At 43.1% G+C, this 19,040-nt stretch overlaps 1 protein-coding gene across 3 annotated transcripts in view; it reads left to right on the plus strand.

Annotated features, from left to right (window-relative positions):
- Positions 1-19,040, plus strand: part of DEPDC5 (DEP domain containing 5, GATOR1 subcomplex subunit) — a 159,917-nt gene that overhangs the window by 46,968 nt on the left and 93,909 nt on the right. For all 3 annotated transcript variants that reach the window (XM_068135206.2, XM_078767894.1, XM_078767893.1), the window contains exons 14-22: positions 1,652-1,726; positions 2,977-3,111; positions 5,362-5,423; positions 7,243-7,316; positions 8,593-8,668; positions 10,136-10,172; positions 12,208-12,325; positions 15,689-15,903; positions 18,458-18,661. In XM_068135206.2, coding sequence (XP_067991307.1) covers positions 1,652-1,726; positions 2,977-3,111; positions 5,362-5,423; positions 7,243-7,316; positions 8,593-8,668; positions 10,136-10,172; positions 12,208-12,325; positions 15,689-15,903; positions 18,458-18,661 — 996 coding nt within the window. The remainder of the gene's footprint in view (positions 1-1,651; positions 1,727-2,976; positions 3,112-5,361; positions 5,424-7,242; positions 7,317-8,592; positions 8,669-10,135; positions 10,173-12,207; positions 12,326-15,688; positions 15,904-18,457; positions 18,662-19,040) is intronic.

Consider the following 19,040-nt stretch of genomic DNA (forward strand, 5'->3'; position numbering starts at 1 on the left):
TGTCTCACAGAAAACCCGGCCTAGCCGAGAGCCGAGACAAACACGAGCTCAAATCAATACAACTGTACCAAGTAAGACTAGACAAGAACACTGGACCAGGTTCACAATACAGGGAACAACTGCCAATAGTTAGACAAGACAAATCTGGTGGGATAAACTTTTTGCTTTTGGAGACGATCCGATGGAGCTGAGAAAACCGTCTGCACTGGTGAAGAATCTGCGACTGAGACGGACAATATGCCTGCTTTCATCTCTTGTGGACATTATCGTGTCTTAGAAATGAGTCTTCCATTGTACACAAATGCTCTCTGACTTCATTTCCTGTATTTCTATAATGGCCATAATGTGGAGAGAAAATCGTCACTGATGGTTTTCATCTGGTTATCATCGGCATAGAGATTTGCAAATCGTCTGTGTTTATCTACAGCAGGTTTATCTACAGTGTTTATCTACGTCATATCCTCACACACAGCTGCTTGTGTGTAATTTGTTGAAAACTTTTTGGTGTGTATATTTTTCTGTTTCTTTGCGGAAGCAAAACTCATGGAAGAGTAAGGTAGAACTGACAGTGGGACAAACATCGAGGGAATGAATGAACAGGAAAATAAGAGAAGTTTGATGGTTGGGTTAGGAAAGGTTAATGGGGGTAACAAAGGTCATGGGTCAGAATTGGGGATGACATTATGTGGAGGTGCTCTGCTTACTTGAAGCCCTGAAGGGAAGAGTAAGACAGAACATCCTCTAGAAGGCAGTTCCATAGATGGGAAGTGAGGAATAAGAGTTGAGGTGTGCAGTGAGCCTGGATTATTGGAAGAATGCATACGTCCTGGAGTAGATAGGGAGGGTCAGGGTACTGAGAGGGCAGAGGAAGGAACATCGGAAAAATAGATGATAAAAACAAACAAACAGAGACCACCAACTTGCTTGCCATGTGAGAGCAAACAGACCATGTGCTTGATCCGCCTCATCACGGGAGATTCCAATGATTTTGAGAGCTTCAGGAAAGACAGATTTGATGGTGGAGCACCAGCCAATAGCTGAGAGCAGTACTCCATTGAGGTATGGACAAAATCCTTGTAGTCTGTGAGCAGCTCTGATTTCCCAAGCGAGGACCTGAATTGACAGAGGAGGCCAGCTTTGCAATGCGGTAGGCCTAGGAAATGTCATGGCTGATGATGAGGCCGAAAAGTTCAAGATACTGCACCTCTTGCAGTAGATGACCAAGGAAATAGATGGCTGGGTTCATTTGACAATACTTCTGGAGCGATAGGGTGAGACTGAGATTTTGTATCATTGAAGGACATGTTCCATTTACCAGACCAATGTGTGATCATTTCCATGAGAGAGATGCAGCTCCTTAGCAGAGGGGTGGGTAGTTAGTGTATGACACATTGTGGAGTCAACCTCAAAGAGGAAGATGGGGGGTTTTTCAACCTTTCATGAAATATCGGGCCCGAGGCCTCTCCTTCTCATATACAGTAATTATGTTGTTCTGCAGCAAGGCTTAACATTTTGGACACGTTGCAAACTATGTGGAATAAAGGGCGATTGATGGTTGGATTTTCTGACGTATTGTGTTTAATAAAATAATTAATTGTTTTAATCACAATTCATATCTGGATTTGCCTTTGAGTCTCTCTTTTGCTTGCAGATGGCTTTCCCAGTGCTTGCAATTCCACTGCTGCTCAAGGGAATTACCTCGAGTCGATTAACCTGTCATTCAATGGTAAGTCGATTGAAAACTGTGTTCCTAAGTATCTCCGTGGTGTAGGCTGGCAGCTTTTTTAATGAGTCAAATATGTAGATTCGAGTTTAGGACATTGCTGCTTATTATACTTTTACCATCAGTTCATTTTGATAGCTGCTGCTGCTGATGCTGACGATGATGAGTTAAATCGAGGAGCATTTGTCTACCTTTCCATGAACAATATTTTAAATTGTCAATGTAGAATGTTTCTTGTCTTGGTGTCTTCATGAAGATTCAGTCAAATGTGAGTTTCAAAAAGAAGGAACATTGCAGGAAGGAATTATTGGGCCAAACGTCATATATGTCTTCAAACATCATGATATGAAACGCTGAACTTTGACAAATATTTAGTTGTCAATTTATTGTTCATAAAATATTAGTATGCAAAAACACACACAGGTATTTTTACAGATAAACGGAGGTGGGTACTTTGAGACCTGGTAGGTCTCCGCTCGATTTCCTGAAACCCACCCATGTGTGAAGATTGCAGCCAACAACAGCAACTTGCACGCGTGCACACACCCACACATCTCGTTTTTTCATTTCTGTTCCTCACAATTCTGTCTCTCTCTTATTCACACAGACACACACACACACAGACACACACACACGCACACACACAAGCAACAAACACACACACACACACACACACACACACACACACATATATATATGCACATACATATATACACACACACACACACACACACACACACACACACACACACACACATACACACACACACACACACACACACACACACACACACACACACACACAAAGGTGGATACTTTAAGACCTGGGAGGGCTCCGTTTCGCCTCCTGAAACCTGCATACGAAGATAACATCCAACGGCACACACGCACACACACACACGCACACACACACACACGCGCACACACACACACACACACACACGACATGCATGTTAACTTGAAAATCAGAGGATTACATCATTGGAATTGCATGCATCTAGTATGTTATTTACAGCTGTGTCAAATAACCAATTAATGGTCCTTTCTTTCTCAGGTGTTTTTTTCTGCTCCTGCCTATGTTACTATGCATACATACTACCTATAGGCCTGTTCCCAGTAGTTTTGTGTCATTTTATTACCGCTGTACTGTTTTCTAGCTCTTATATGTTGTTTTGATTGAAAAAGTTGCCACGGTCGGTGCAAGATGATTATTTAATTTTGTTTTCCGATTGTGCGGTGTGTGAATGCTACAGTGTTTGACAAGCACTATATAAATCGCAACTTCGAGCGGACGGGGCAGATGACGGTGGTGATCACCCCGGGTGTGGGTGTATTCGAGGTAGATCGTCAGCTGATGACCCTCACAAAGCAGCGTATGATTGATAATGGTAAGTGATTTAATCAGGATAACATCTGCAGCCATCGTGCCTTTCCTCAGTGTAAAATCAAAATGTTGTTTTTTAAAATAATAAACTAGCCGAAAGCACCCGGCGTTGCCTGGGTTCTTTTTGAATGAATTTACTACTACAATTCAGCTTTTACTTGCGGCCGTAGAAGATTGACAGTTCAGCTCAGCTTTTAATTGCGAAATGGGCCCAGCCCGGCCGAGGCGGCATCAACCGGCCTCGCCACCTAGCCTATAACCTTTCCGGGGCCCGTCCCAACATTTTTTGTTTTCGAGGTTTCCTCCTATCTTTCACCGTTTAGGAGATTAGTGTGTGCAAACAAACAAACAAACAAAAACGTTCTTTTATATATATAGATAGATGATTCACTAAAGATACGATCTTTTATTGGCTTATTTAGGAGTTTTCTATTGAGTTTTTTTATATTGAGAAATAAGAATTTACTTTGAAATTACAAGTGCTATAATATAAACCAATTAATAAAACTATATTTTACTATAGACTTGTTCAAATGAATAGTGTTTGAGAGAATGTGGCATAAAATGGCAATAAATGTACAAATTAGAATGACACTCGGTAGAAAGTATACCTCCGCCAGGCTGAACAGTTTACGTTTTGTATCCCACTCATAGGCTGGATCTGGATCTTCACCAAAATCGAATAAATTTGTCCTTGTCGTACACCCAACCTGTCCACCAAGTATTGTCATAATCCCTCCATAATTTTTTGAGAGATTGTGCCATATATCGTTTTTGGCCCTATATCCCAATGGTGAAGAATCACTTTAAAAATTCCAGGAGCCGGATCCGAGTCCAGATCTTCACCAAAATCTAATAATTTCGTCCTTGTCACATACGCTACATCTCTGCCAAATTTTGTCCGAATCCGTCCACAACCTTTTGAAATATTTTGTTCACAAATGGACAAACAAACAAACAGACAGACAGACAGGTGTGAAAACATAACCTCCATCCACCTTTGGTGGCGGAGGTAATGAATCGATAGGGGTTCCACGCAGAGGGAATCAAATACAGTAGACAAAGGTCAACCTCAGCGAACTGCTTCCTGCACTGGCAATGGTGAGAAAGGACCATCATTAATTTTATTTAAACGAAAAATATGGCTATCTATTAAAATTGCGTACAAAATCTATATATACATGTATAAAAGCGAAATGTCCGTTTGTTTGTTTGTTTGTGAACCTACTCCTCTGAGCTCCCAAGGTTAATCGGCATGAAACATTATGGGATAACATCTTTTACCACCATACACCTAAATACGGGTTGTAAAACAGTTATTTCTTCACAATTCATAACTTAAAACCATCCGAGTCACCACCTGCGCCATGATCTCCGAGGGTCAATCCACACATACAAATCATTATGAAGAGCCCAATTTTTATCGGATTTCAAAGCGGATATCGATATAATTAGTTTGATGGTGAGTTCCGATATCAAATATGTTATCGTATGTGATAAACGACTCTTAATTAAGACGTTACCATGATCGGTAAGTTCGGCAAAGAAGGAGTCATGTGACATCTCAAATGCGCTAATTATTCAAAAACTGAAAATAGTACAAACACAACCTGTACATCGTTTTGAAGGTAATTTTACGGCTCATCTAGCTACATCAGCATCAATAGTTTGTACAAAAAAGGACCCACGTGACGCCAACTGCAAACTGCCACTTGACAACGGGTGTACCTCCAATGATTACCTCATTCTCACAACAAGGTGAGTTGTTGCTTTGCTCTTTGTTTTGGATCATAATGCTTTGAGCTTCCAAGGTTAATCTCAACGAGACTTTCTACCGTCAGATTTTTAACCACGATATACCTGAAAATGGGTTTTGTACCGTGACGATGATGAGGTCATTTGGCCCGTTATTGTCGTATTGCACTCCCGAGTTAATGAGGTAATTTATTTACTACACCTTCACACCTTTACACACTTTAGACCCTTTCCACCCCTTAGACCCTTTCCACCCCTTAGACCCTTTTAGACCCTTTCCACCCCTTAGACCCCTCTAGACCTTTTACACCCCTTAGACCCCTTAGACCCCTCTAGACTCCTCTAGACCCTTTACACCCCTTAGACCCATTTGACCCTTTACACCTACTTAGAACCATTTGAAGATTAGGTAACCTTGTAAGTTAATGAAAATGCTTAAATTAACCCTTGTATCCAAAGATTAGGTAACCTTGTAAGTGAACGAAAATGTCTGTGATAGGAATTGGCGTGGACCTGGTGTGCATGGGAGAACAACCACTTCATGCCGTTCCCCTTTTCAAGGTATGTTCACTTTGTTTTGCATGAATCCTAAAAAATGACATTTGCATACTCTGTATGATTAGCAAAGAACCCGTCCGTTAATTTCCCCACCCTTATGATTTACTAGCAGGTTACCCACCCTGCAGATGGGTATAGAAGGTGACATGAAGTGGAGTACAATCTCTGCTGAAGCTAAATGACTGAATCGATACACCTGTAAATTTGGGAGCTAATGTGGTCTGCCACGTAGATGTGCCAAGAACGCCTTCACAGCAATAACTACATTCTACTACATGCTAGACGTACTCACATTGTGCATACTGTATGTACTTTATAGTACTCACGTTCTAATGGTACGTACTTAATTTGGATGTATTCATGTACTAATGGTACATACATAATAGATGTACTTACATTGTAGTACATACTTAATAGATGTACTCAACTCTTGCTGAGTGGAGGCATCAAGCAAGCAAACTTAGTTTTCTTTATATCGTTGCCTTGTAATACCGGCTTCAACCAGGTGGTGCTATGTGATACACATTTACATGGACAGAATAGGGATTCTCCCCCCACACTGAACCCCCCAGGACCATGATTTTTATTTACACTCTAAGACGCCACCGTGCCCCCAACGAGGCCAGCCACCAGTTTTCAACTCATTCCGTCCACTGATTGAGAAGTGCACAGAAGTCAAACACACAAACAGCCATCTCTGGAATTATAGTATGATTAGAAAAATCCTCAAAGTGAAACAAAGTCTGATTTTATAAACTGAGAATATGCCTGGTGTTGGCATAACAGTTAAGGTGGCTGGTAAGATCATTGGGTCTTGAATAATTTGAGCCCATGTTGCGCCGTGGAAGTAACACCAGGTGGACTGACTCGGCCTGTCATCCTTCCGATGTCAGCAAAATGAATACCAGCGTACTGGTAACGGGGCATCAGCAGTACAGCCGTGCTTCCAGAAATGATGTAACCAGCAGCCACAGACTGCGTGCACAACAACTGAGTATAATTATTGTAATAGACAATGCAAAAACACAATCGAGCTTCGTTGTTGCAGCCACCCACCCTTCCATGAATATGATTGATGTTGGAGCCATTCCAAATGGGAATAATATTATCTTATGGGGATGAAACCAGTCATCCCAACAAAAACTGTCTGGAACAAACCGTTTTCGGTGTAAAAAACAAAACAGTTGAGTATAATACAAATAAATCGGCCATTGTAGCTTAACTTTCATTTCATAACTGAGGATTACGATAAGATCTGATTATTTGGCATTTTTAGGGATCTTTATTTTTTTGGTATACAAGATCGAGGCTCGTGTAAGAGCTAACATTAATCACAAAAAAAAGCAAACGGACACATAAAACGTATAATAAAGGGAGCGGGAGACAAGATGGGAAGAGAGAGGGAAGCGCACAAGTACAGCAGTAGAGAACAGGGACATTGGGAGATCTGTGGGATGGAGAGGGCTTGGGGGGAGGAGGCATGGGAAGGGGGGTGGGAGAGATATAAAACACATGGACACCGACTGCTAGGACTTCCAGGAAAGAAGTTGGTATTTCAAAAAAGTGGATCTGGGGGGAATTAACGGGGGTAGAAAAGATCAAGGTTTTTGGATGGGGGAAGATAAGAGATGGTGGATTATGCACCAGTAAGCAGTAAATGCAACTTAAGTGAATTTCACAGTTCGTTTTTATTTATTTATTAATGTGCAAGCTGCTGCGTCTTATATTTGTGAGTTTGCGATCAACCGTTAAACTAATTTGCTCGATGTGTTTGTGTTTTGTTTTTTCTTTTTCTTCTACTTGATGATTATGATGATCACAGTTGCATAACCGATGTGCCACACAAGACAGCATGTTGGGTGATGATTACAACATCCCACATTGGATCAATCACAGGTAAAGTGGAAATGCAAATGTGCACACTGTTAAATGTACTAACTCACCATGAACCTTTGACATGTTGCTGGGGTTATTAGTTACACTAGCAGAGTACCTGCCCTATGGGTGATCCTGTTCCAAGCCTGCAACACATTCTTCTGACACATCCCTTTATTTGGGTGGTGTATAGGCAACAGACCGCTGCCTCACTTACTCCTGAAAAAAAAATAACCCAGGTTACATACATTAAGGAAAAGCATGCGTACTGCTTATGTGCATATGTAATACATCGTGGTTATATAGCTCAAATAATTCTAATTGCACTGGCCCATAGGTTGACACCAGAGGCCTGAGGCCTATATACACTAGCCTTAACAAGGCCCATGACGCTTATCAGCTCCAACCTTTCGACATTGGATGATCCTTTTTCAGAGTCGCTTTGGTCGTTTCACACTGGACAGAAAACATATTGGGTGGACCTGACGATTGTAAATATAACACTTCCGAAGATGTCTTAGGTTTACCGTCGTATCAAAATTGCGGACAAATGATATTTTTCAGATTGCATTTTTGGGTGACATCAAGCCAGCTGTCCAACCATTGGGTATATGGCAGACATACATACACTTATTCCGTGTTATATCTCTATATAATTCCAGCAATCTCTGTGTGCGTGTGTGTGTGTCTGTCTGTCTGTCTGTCTGTATGCGACCGCTGTTTCTCGACAACTACCGGTCCGATATACTTGAAACTTGCCAGGTATATTGCTGGGGACCCGAGGATGTGCCTTTTCAAGGTTTGAAATTAATCGGACAAGTGGTTCCCAAGGTATGGTCACCGTACTCGCAAGCCGTTCGCTTTGGCTTTGCGAATGGACCAAACCATTTCATGTAAATAGAGGGGGGGGGGGGGTTCTGTGGTCGTTACTGCCACGTGGTTTCAAAGTTTTTTTTTGTTGTTGTTTGCACGCATGTTTTTTTGCACGCACGTACGGGCAAGCACGTACGGGCAAGCACGTACGTGCGGGCACGCCCTAGTACATATAGATTTTGCTATATTCGGGAAACAAATTTGGAGGTTCTTTGCAATGCACATGTTTGTAAAATAAAATATTCGAAATTGTAAATATAAATGGTGCGGTTTTTGGTGATTATTGGATCGTCTTTGTTTATGTGTTCATTGGTTGGCGTTGAATTGTCAAACCGCCGATCTTGACACATGAATGGGGTTGAATGCACATGCGTGTAGACTTTCTTTTTCTTTTTTCTTTTTAATCCCAACTTTTCCTTTCCAGCTTTTACACATCAAAGAATATCTACTGCTCATCGTTTGTCCCTCGGGTCAAACTTGCTCCACTGGCTCCAAGAAAGGTGAATTCAGAATTGTCACGATTAAGTGAGAGGAGAGTTGTACGATCGTTGTCTGTGGTGTTAAAGGGGGTAAGCGTCGTGTTGGGGTGGGGGAGAGGGGTGGGTATGATGTTTTATTTTTGAATATTGTATTGTGGAGTTTGGTACTTGTCGGTCACTATTGTAACTGCTTGGATACGTCCCCTGGCATGTCTTCTGGTGATAATTTGTAATTGGTAAAGAGGCTTCAAATTATCGGTCTCCTTGAATGAAACAGTTTTTGTTTCCTCCTAACTGTTTCTGAACACTCGACTTTCAGAGAGGTGCCATCTCCTACTTCATAGCTTACGCACTAGCTTGTGCATGTCCCTGTTTGGGTTTTTTCCTCAACAGAAGCACCAAGTACTGTGTGAAGGAGAGTCATAGGGTCTGCAAAGGAGTCATTTTATCTCATGAAGGAGTTGACTTCCTTTGGTTTTTACCTTGACGTTGTGAAGTAAAATGGATTTTTATTTTTATATTTTTGTTGATGGTGTTCTTCATTTCCCTAACATAGCATCTGGTCCGTGGACTCAAGTGTGGAGAAATGTTTTGGCCTTGTAATTGGGTCTTTTTTGTCCCCCCCCCCCCCCGCCCCACGGACATGGTCGAAGACGGGGGACATTAAAATGAGCTCTGATCGACCGATCATCTGTCCATGTACTTTTGTGTACGCAATATTTCAAAAAACGTTCAACATGTATCTTTCATATTTCAGACATCTATTCCTTATGACATGATGTCAACCTTATTCGATCACGGCTGTGATTGTGTTGCAATGGCAACCATCTCGGTAACTTAGCTTGTGTATGCGATATTTCAAAAAGATATTCAAGATTTAGCTTTCATATAATACAGATCTATTCCTCATACCACCCTAAAGGTGGGGGACCTAGAGTATCAGCTACTTCCTTGTTGGTTTCAATATTAGTGTATTTAACAGTTAAATGACGGTGTTGTTATTTTATTTTTAAAAAACAACAACAACAACAACAACATGCATTTTAAGGCCATTTTCCCTGCTAGAGAGGGGGTTAGCCTTGCGGTCCCCATGACAATCTTCTCCATTTTGCCCTATTTTGTGCATCTCTCCTTGTTAACCCCCTTGCCCGCATTTCTTCTTCCACCATCTGTAGCCAAGTCTTTCTCGGTCTTCCCCGTCCTCTACTTCCTTCTACATTCATTTCCATCACTCTTCTCAACCAGTCACTTTCATCCTTCCTCAACACATGACCAAACCATCTGAACCTTTTCCTCTTCACAGCAGCAATCAGAGGCTCTATTCCCATTTTCCCATATATTTTTATTTAAGCAATGGAAATAACCTTAGGATCTCTGATCTTGGTGAATATTTTGAAACAAGTGCTGGTAACATCTGCTTTTCCTTGGCAAGCATATGATGCCCCTTCCTCTATGCCCTCTCCTCTCCCCCTGCCCCTTTCCCCAAAGGCAGTGACTTCCAAACTAAAGCCAAGCAAATCAACTGGTGGGTGAATTTATTGCATTATTGTGTGTGTGTGTGTGTGTGTGTGTGTGTGTGTGTGTGTGTGTGTGTGTGTGTGTGTGTGTGTGTGTGTGTGTGTGTGTGTGTGTGTGTGTGTGTGTGTGTGTGTGTATTTCCTTATACATCTCTAAACCCTGGCCCAATTTCCCTGAAATTTAATGTACTGTACCACATTATTTTCAAACTGTGAGTGTCAACGTCTCAATAAAAACCTAAAATTATTTTTTTAATTGCTGTTTGTGCTCCTCTTTTTCTCTTGATCTTCCTCTCATTTCCCTCTCCATGTCCGGAACATAGTTTAATTTATCAAACTGTCTTCATCTTTCTTGGATATGTGCCTGAGCTACCTCCATCTTCTCTGATTTCTTCATTGATATATTTTGTGCTTCTCCTATTGCTAAATTTGAGAGTTCCTTTCTGGCCAGGAAACCTTTAAAATTCCTCTCAAGCGTTTTGCTGAAATTCTCAAAGTTAACAATAATATGAGTGCCTGTACAAGGAACTGTGGACAGGAGTAAACCATTAGGCCCTTCAAAGCCTGCACTATTATTACCATCCTGTGGTGGTTTGCCCATGCTCTATTCCTTTAAATGCGGAGAATCAAGCAAGGAAGTAGCACGTACCATTTCTTAAATAGTCTTTGGTATGACTCGAGCAGGGATGGAACCACCATCCTCCCAGACTCAGAGCGGATGCTCTAACTATTACACCACCGAGCCCGGTCTAAACGTTGCACCACCGAGTCCGGTCTAAACCATGACACCACCGAGCCCGGTCTAAACGTTAAACCACCGAGTCTGGTCTAACCATTACACCACCAAGTCCAGTCTAACCATTACACCACCGAGCCCGGTCTAAATGTTAAACCACCGAGTCTGGTCTAACCATTACACCATTAAGTCTGGTCTAACCATTACACCACCGAGTCTGGTCTAAATGTTACACCACCAAGTCCGGTCTAAACGTTACACCACCGAGTCCGTTCTAACAGTTACACCACTGAGTCCCGTCTAAATGTTCTACCGCCGAGTCCGGTCTGACCGGTACACCACCGACTCCGCTCTAACAGTTACAGCACCAAGTCCGGTTTAACCGTTCTTCCGCCGAGTCCGGTCTGACCTTTCCACCGCCGAGTCCGGTCTGACCTTTCCACCGCCGAGTCCGGTCTGACCTTTCCACCGCCGAGTCCGGTCTGACCTTTCCACCGCCGAGTCCGGTCTGACCTTTCCACCGCCGAGTCCGGTCTGACCTTTCCACCGCCGAGTCCGGTCTGACCTTTCCACCGCCGAGTCCGGTCTGACCGTTCCACCGCCGAGTCCGGTCTGACCGTTCCACCGCCGAGTCCGATCTGACCGTTCCACCGCCGAGTCCGATCTGACCGTTTCACCACCGAGTCTGGGCTGACCGTTACTCTACTCTTTATCTTTTTGGTTGTCTTCCAGCACTCTGCACCATACAAAAGAACTGACTTTCCATTGGAATTGAGGATTTTAATATCAGTTGCTGATGATGTTATAATTCGACCATACTTTGTTGAAACACTTAATGTTTCGTTTGTTTTATTGATCCAGGCCACGAATGTCTTTCTCAGTTCCTCCACTTTTATCCAATGTTTTTCCTCGATACACAAATGTTGTTGCACCTTCAATCAACTTCTTCCTAAACTTTTTTTTTCTTTTCTTGAATCTTTCCAAACGTATTTGAGATGAGCGCTAAATCTTCGGCATAGTCCAAATCGTCCACAACTCTATTGGCCATCCACTCGATACTTGTTGCCTTTCCTTTGTTTAACTTTAACAGGTGCTTGTCTATTACTATGTATCGGCAAAATAATTGGTGAGAGCATGCATCTTTGCTTTCACACCTGTCTTTACTGGAAACAAGGGTGACGGCTTACTATCATGAATTGCACTGCAGTTTAAACCTTCATATACCGTTTTAATCATTTTGATTAGTATTTGCTACCTTGTATTTCTTTCCATTTTACTCCCTGTACTTGTATGTACATTCTTTCCAGGTTGCTCCCCTGGTCGAGAAGCCGAGACCTCCATCCCTATCCAGGTCGATTATGATGCGTATGACGTGCAGGTGTTTAAACTGCGCACACCCACGCACATGCACAAGCTTCCCTCCAGGTGCGGGTCACAACATTAAGATTTTCAGTTTGCGAGTGGTGTGAATTACAAATGAGAGAAATTTGAGGATAATGAAGTAAATAAAGAAGAGGGACGATGTGTGTATACAATTGGTGGGGTGGGGAAAGAGGTCGGTTATGAAGATGTGGAAAGGTTGGTGGTGGTAAATCAAAGTCTGCAAGTAATGCAATGGTTGAAAGACTTTCCTCGAAAAGAATAACAAACGAACACTTAATATCGATTTTGGGGGGAACAGGGTAGTATTTCTAAGGCTCAGGTAGAGGTCCTGGTTGATTAAACTTTGTAGACCCAGCTCGGTTTGTAAAATAGTGTAACATTTGGAAGCACCAAGTTTTGAATCTCTTCTGTGATTTCAACTCATCGATTATGTAAATAACTATTGTTTTATTATCATCCATTTGTGCCGTATGTTTCTAGAGTCAATGGGGATAAAGTGAATAGGCCTCGTTTTATTTCCTGTTCAAATACATTTTTGGTACACATTTTGGTTTCAATGTCCATGTCCATATCTCATCCACAACTTTTTGAGATGTCGTGCTATATATCGTTTTTGGCCCGATCACTCAATGGTGAAGAAACATTAAAAAAGTTATCGGATCCGGATCTTCACCAAAATCGAATCGATTCGTCCTTGGCACACATGCAAACTGTCCACCAATTTTTTTTTTTCCGAATCCGTCCGTAACTTTGAGATATCCTGCTCACAGACAGACAGGTGTGAAAATATACCCTCTGTCCACCCTTGGTGGGGAAGTTAATAAGCAGGTTGTTGCAGCATCGCTTCTGCTGATCTGGGAAAAAAATGTAATTCGTAAGCGACTTGAAACCGGACTTTCAATTCACAAAAGTTCCAAGCTCTGATGCTGTCTCCCCATAAGGGCTGGTTCTGTTCTTTACAAGGGTGCACTTCGTTTCAAAAAGGGTGAAAAAACGTCATGCATGCACAAATGTCATCATTATCCCCATGCTTTTTGAAAAAAAATTGGGGGATATTGTAATCCTGTCTGTCATGCTATCTCTCCTACCTGGTAGTTATGATCACCACACCTGGTAGTTATGATCATCACATAGCAAGAAGGTGCGAGAGCAGTATTATCTTTAGCTCTGCCTGAGGGGCAGGGCCAAAAGGTGAAATACCAAAAAATGCAATTATGGCCACATTTTTAAAATAAAACTTTGTACATACAATCAACATTGGGGACATGTGAGATATGTAACATTTTTGGATTTGATCCTTGGTTCATACACCAGGGGATGGTGACTTAAGGTCGCAGGGGTCAGAACGGGGAAAAAATGATTTACCTCTAAAATTTGAAATTGGGTTATTTCTGGTGGAACTTATTGTGATCTTTAAACTTTGCTTTACGTGGGAAGAGTGCGGATTTGCAATGGCGTGCCATAGACTTCGCTCTAGTTTGTATTTGCAACTGGAGCATAGATTTGCTTTGTTTAATCATACGGTGATTGCAAGGTCTTGATGGAAGACCATTGCATTGCAAAGGTGTACTTGAGGTGTATAAAATGTTTTTGTTTTTTTTAACATGATGCGAGTTTGCATACCTTTACCTTCCCTTTCTGCAGTGGTGTGCATGTTCAATATCATCATGTCTCTCACCCATCAAAAGGCTTCAACCAATTACTCTCCCCTCCATGTTTGGCAACATAAAGTGATGCAAAAGATTCCGTGGCAGTTTATAACACGTCACGGCCTGTCTTTTAGACAGTGAGCGCAGCCTCTCAACTGCCAGAGAGGTATGAATAGCTATTAATACAAGCACAATGTTCCAACAAGAATCCGAAGCCAACTACTCCAACCGTTTCATCCTTGTTCGGGCACAATCAAAATCGATATAGACCCAGAAGCCTAGCCAGGCCAAAGGTCTGTCCAAATAATTAGGATAATTCAAAATGGAGGCAAGTTACCTCCCTTATTTGTAACGTTTATGACCATTGTAGTGAAAATCAATCAAGTCCACAACTTTGTCCCGTAGGTAGGTTTAATGACAATCTGATCTCTAGCAACATCCTGTAGAATACAATCATGCAATATATATATATCAGGATCATGGCATCATATAGAAAGGATCAATAATATTAGTCAATGCAAGCAAGCCTAGAGTATCTGCAAATACGCACCATCCGAGTCTACATGTCATAGATTAAATGTCGCAGGAGTGGCCCGGAGCCGCGGACGTCCGAGTTCTTATAGACGCCTCTCAGTGGTTCAAGTGAGCATCACACCTGGGTTCAACTTGGATACATTTTCACTACATTCTCCCCGCCGTTAGAACTACACTGCCGTTAGGCAGGAATCAAGCATGCGACAGCATTAGTAGAGTAGCGATGTCAGTCCATGTCAGTCGGTCCATCCATAGCGGTCAGGGCGGCGAATTGCCCTGCCAGCATGGGTCCGGAAACTACCGGGTACTACATCCCCAAGCCCGGAGTCCCCCGCGTCGGAATAGCCGCTGGAGGCAGGCGTCGGAGGGGGCACCACAGTGCCTTCAGGCAGGGGTGTATCTGGCGACGGGAGGGACGGCAGATGCTCCATAGGCAGAGCCCCGGGAGAGTCCATAGACTCGTAAATCGGTTCGTCGATGTCCCCGTAAGAGTCGATGGCCCCGCAAGGGGCGAGATGGCGTACGGAGACAGTAGACTCGCGTCCATCAGCCATCATCACGCGAGCATGCTCGGGATTAGCCTGGAGTACCTGCACCTTATCCACTAGGGGATCGTACTTGCTCGTGCGAACTGCGCGTTTGAGGTAGGCCGGCCCCGGCTCAGCGAGCCAACTAGGTAAAGATCGGATACTACCCGAGCTCCTTGGGTGGTGAAACAGCCGTTCGTGAGGAGTCTGGTTGGTGGCCGTACATAGTAAAGCCCTGATTGAGTTCAGCGCCGCAGGTAGTGACCAAGCCCATTTATCTAGGCCCCGGCCGAGGGACCTGAGGCTTAGCGTGACGGCCCTCCATATAATCCCATTGAAGCGTTCGACATGCCCATTCGCCTGTGGTCGATACGGGGTGGTATAGCTAGAAGCGACATTATTCTGGAGCATGAATTCTGGACATTTTCACTACACCCATCACCATATCTCTCACCCACGAAGGCAGTTGTGACCTTTTGCTCCTGCTATAAACTGGCGAGGAATCTTTTATATTTATACTTCCAGTTGAGAAGCAATTGTTCATTAGTGCAGTGCAAAAATCATGTAAAACCTGTTATAAACTGCCGATGGCTATTTTGTGTGTAGATCTGTATGTTGCTTGAATGCTGTTTCATATATGACATTTAATGTGCATGTAATAATACGTTACCATTTCCTGTCATCATTTTCAACAGAGGTAGTTGTGATGTGAGGAGCCATGCGAGCAGCACTGTGTCCGAAGCCCCGGGAAGCCCCGTGCTGTCGGGCCGCAGCCAGCACTCCGAGGAAGGCAGTAGCCAGACCTCTGATGAGAGCCTCCCCGTTCCTTCCTCTCCAGCATGTCTTATCCCACGCAGGCCTCAACGCATGCATGACATCAGTAGCTCCCTGGGTTACATCACTGCATATGGTACAGATGTTGCACCTTATCACCTTGAATGTAGTGAGAACAATTTATGAGAATGTTTAAATTATGCTTGTGGTGATGATGGCGATGAGATATTTTGCCCCCTAATAAATGGAATCTAAAGTCAAATTTTGATTTGCTATCACAATAACTATACTTTATTACAATCACATGTTTAACTTTTCATCCTTAAATGTATGCATACAGATCTACAATTGGACAGCAAATGTAGCTTTTTATTTTTATTTTTTAAATAACTCTACTGGGGAAAGAAGGGTCGAGCTCAAAACCAAGGGTGGCCCCGTGCGTGAAAAAGCAAAGAAAGGAGATGGGAAGATTTATGAATTAGATGAGATCTGAATGATTGATTCATGACTTGAATTGTCGTAACTTGATCAACGTTGGGAGCACGCTGTTCGGGAAGCTTTTCCAAAGAGATGTCGTGCGTGAGAAAAGGAGGAGGCCTAGTGATTAGTACGGAGGGAAGGGAGGGTAATGCAGCAGAAGCAAGACTGGTGTTGCAAACAGAGTGAAGAGGAGGAGGAGGGACAGGAAGAGAGTTTGACAGAGCATTGACTGTGGTACTAGCATCAGAGGCACAAGGAAGAGAGTGAGTGCTCATTGGTGGGCCAAAGGTTGGAGATGGCTAGACATAGTAGGATTGTTTATCAGTCAGAGAGCCTTGCAATCCAGAATACAATGACTGATGGAGGAGTGCTGCCCCAGACATGAGAGCACTATCCCATCAACGGTCTGGGATTTATAACTGGTGTAGCCATCAGCGGGAATGGACAGGGTTGTTCGTTTCTGTGAGATCATTGATGGAAAGAAGAAAGAGGAAGAGCAAGATGTCAGAACCTTGTGAGACACCATAATTAATGTGCTGGGGAAAGGGGGGGGGGGGGCAGAGAGGGCACCATCAATGCAGGTAGAGCTAGATCGCCCAGTAAGTTGGAAAACCAGGAGATTAGCTGAGCCTCAATACCATACATTGGGAGCTTTGCTCGGAGGCCTGTGTGCCAAACTCTGTCAAAGGCTTTGCCAACTTTCAATGCACCAATTTGACTTTTCCGAAGTGCTCGAGAACTGAAGACAATTAGTCAGCAACATGGGCCAGGAAGTCACCAGTGGAAGTTAAATTGGAGGTTTCGCGTGTAAAGTTACGTTATATATTGATGATCAAAAGATTGCTTCGTTATTAATTTTTCATAAAAAAGTGTGTTTTATTTGAAATAATGCTTTGCTGCCTTCATCTTGGGAAGTTGTAGTCATCATTTATATCCACAAGACATGTTCCAAGTCTGATCCATTCAACTCCAGACCAGTTAGAACTTCTCTCTATATATCCAGCGAGGTGATGGGATCCATCATTTGCTGTCGACCTCAGACATTATCTCTTCTCCATCTCGTTAATCTCCGTTTGGCCGTTCAATATCCACCCCAAAGTTTCTACCATGGACACGTTTCCTCTTTTAACTCAACAATAGATGGATGTACTAAATGTCCAACAAGAGATCAGGGATATCTCTTGATCTCACTGTACTATCTGGTACCCAGCATTACCATCCGAGCTCTGGCAATGGTATTCAGCCCCACCCACTCTCCTCAAATAGATTTTTTGCAAGCGGAAACATGAGGTACCGCTTGCTGGCATTGTGCTTTCAGATCTCCCTTTTGAGGCCGGTGGTCCTGTTTTTTGGTTTTTTTGTGTACAAGATCAAGGCTCGTGTAAGAGCTAACATCAATCACAAAAAGATAAACTGACACATAAAACATATGATAAAAGGAACAGGGGACAAGATGGGGAGAGAGAGGGAAGCGCACAAGTACAACATTTGAGAGCAAGGACATTGGGAGATCTGTGGGAGGGGGAGGGGGCTTGGGGAGAGGAGGAATGGGAAGGAGGGGGTGGGAGAGGTATAAAACACATGGACACTGCTAGGACTTCCAGTAGAGCTGGGGGAGCAAGGCCGGAGAGGAGTCGGTAGAAGACAGAAAGACCACCAACCTGCCTGTGGTAAGTGAGTGAAAGGCCCTCGGAGTTAGCTTCATCGCGGGAGATTCCAATGATAAAGATATTGTTATTGGTTTCGATAAATGACCTCTCCTCTTCCCTTTCCACCTTGTGCAGAACAGTAAGTTAGACTGGCATAGATCAACAGGAAGTATCACACGTAACGTTTTGACGACTTGAGTGTCGACTAGTCCAACCTGAGCGGTTGTACTCATTGGTGGTGCCTTCAGTTTTAAATTGCACATTTCCAATTTCGACCACTTTTCTCAGGAATTGAGTGCAGGTGCATTTCATTTCATGATTTTATTTTCAGGAACCAATTAAATCGTGCAGTTTTGCATGATATTTCGGAAGTGCTTCAGCATTTTTTGCCATTAGCCATTTTGAGAGGGTACAAGTAAAATCAGGCACAGTAATGACAACCTAATTCACTCTTGCTCATACTAGACTCCCTTTGCAGCAATTGAGTGCAACGGGTGTCAATTTTATTTTTATGCACCGTGGAATTGAGAAACACCGCTGACTCGCTGTCGATTTCTTTAGATGTTCCTGAAGAATTTGCCGGGCGAAACAAAGAAGACTCGAGCATGCCAGGCCGCTTCCAGGTTGGCAGTGCCGACTCCCAGTTGCGCACCAAGCTAAGTGGGCTGCCACCGCAGCGTGCCCTCATCAACCCTTTTGCACCGTCTCGCATGCGCATGAAGATGACGTCAAACAGACGCAGATGGATGCACACATTCCCCATGGGTGAATTCGAAAATCGAATCTCTTTGTATTTCTTGACATAAACGATACTATTGATGCACGATTATTTTTGTGTAATTTATTTTGTAATACTTGCTTCTTATGATTTCCTATGAAAAAAAAAATGGACTGGCAGAATTGTAAATGCGAAGTGAAGAATGTAAAATCTTGATCTTTCTCACCTATTACTGTTTGTTTGGTTGTTTTGACATCTTGCAGGGTTTGAGCAAACTCGAAAAAACCCCTTTAAATGGTTTTTCAGTTCAATAGATACTCTAAAGACCTCAGAAATCCACCCGTATGCCCGGCTTAACCTCGCAAACCCTCAAACACTTCCCATTCATTGTACTGGAACTATGCTGGGATTCATTGTACTGGAACT

The sequence above is a fragment of the Myxine glutinosa genome, chromosome 14 (genome assembly GCF_964187855.1).
Source record: "Myxine glutinosa chromosome 14, kmMyxGlut1.1, whole genome shotgun sequence".
NCBI classification, from domain to species: Eukaryota; Metazoa; Chordata; class Myxini; order Myxiniformes; family Myxinidae; genus Myxine; species Myxine glutinosa.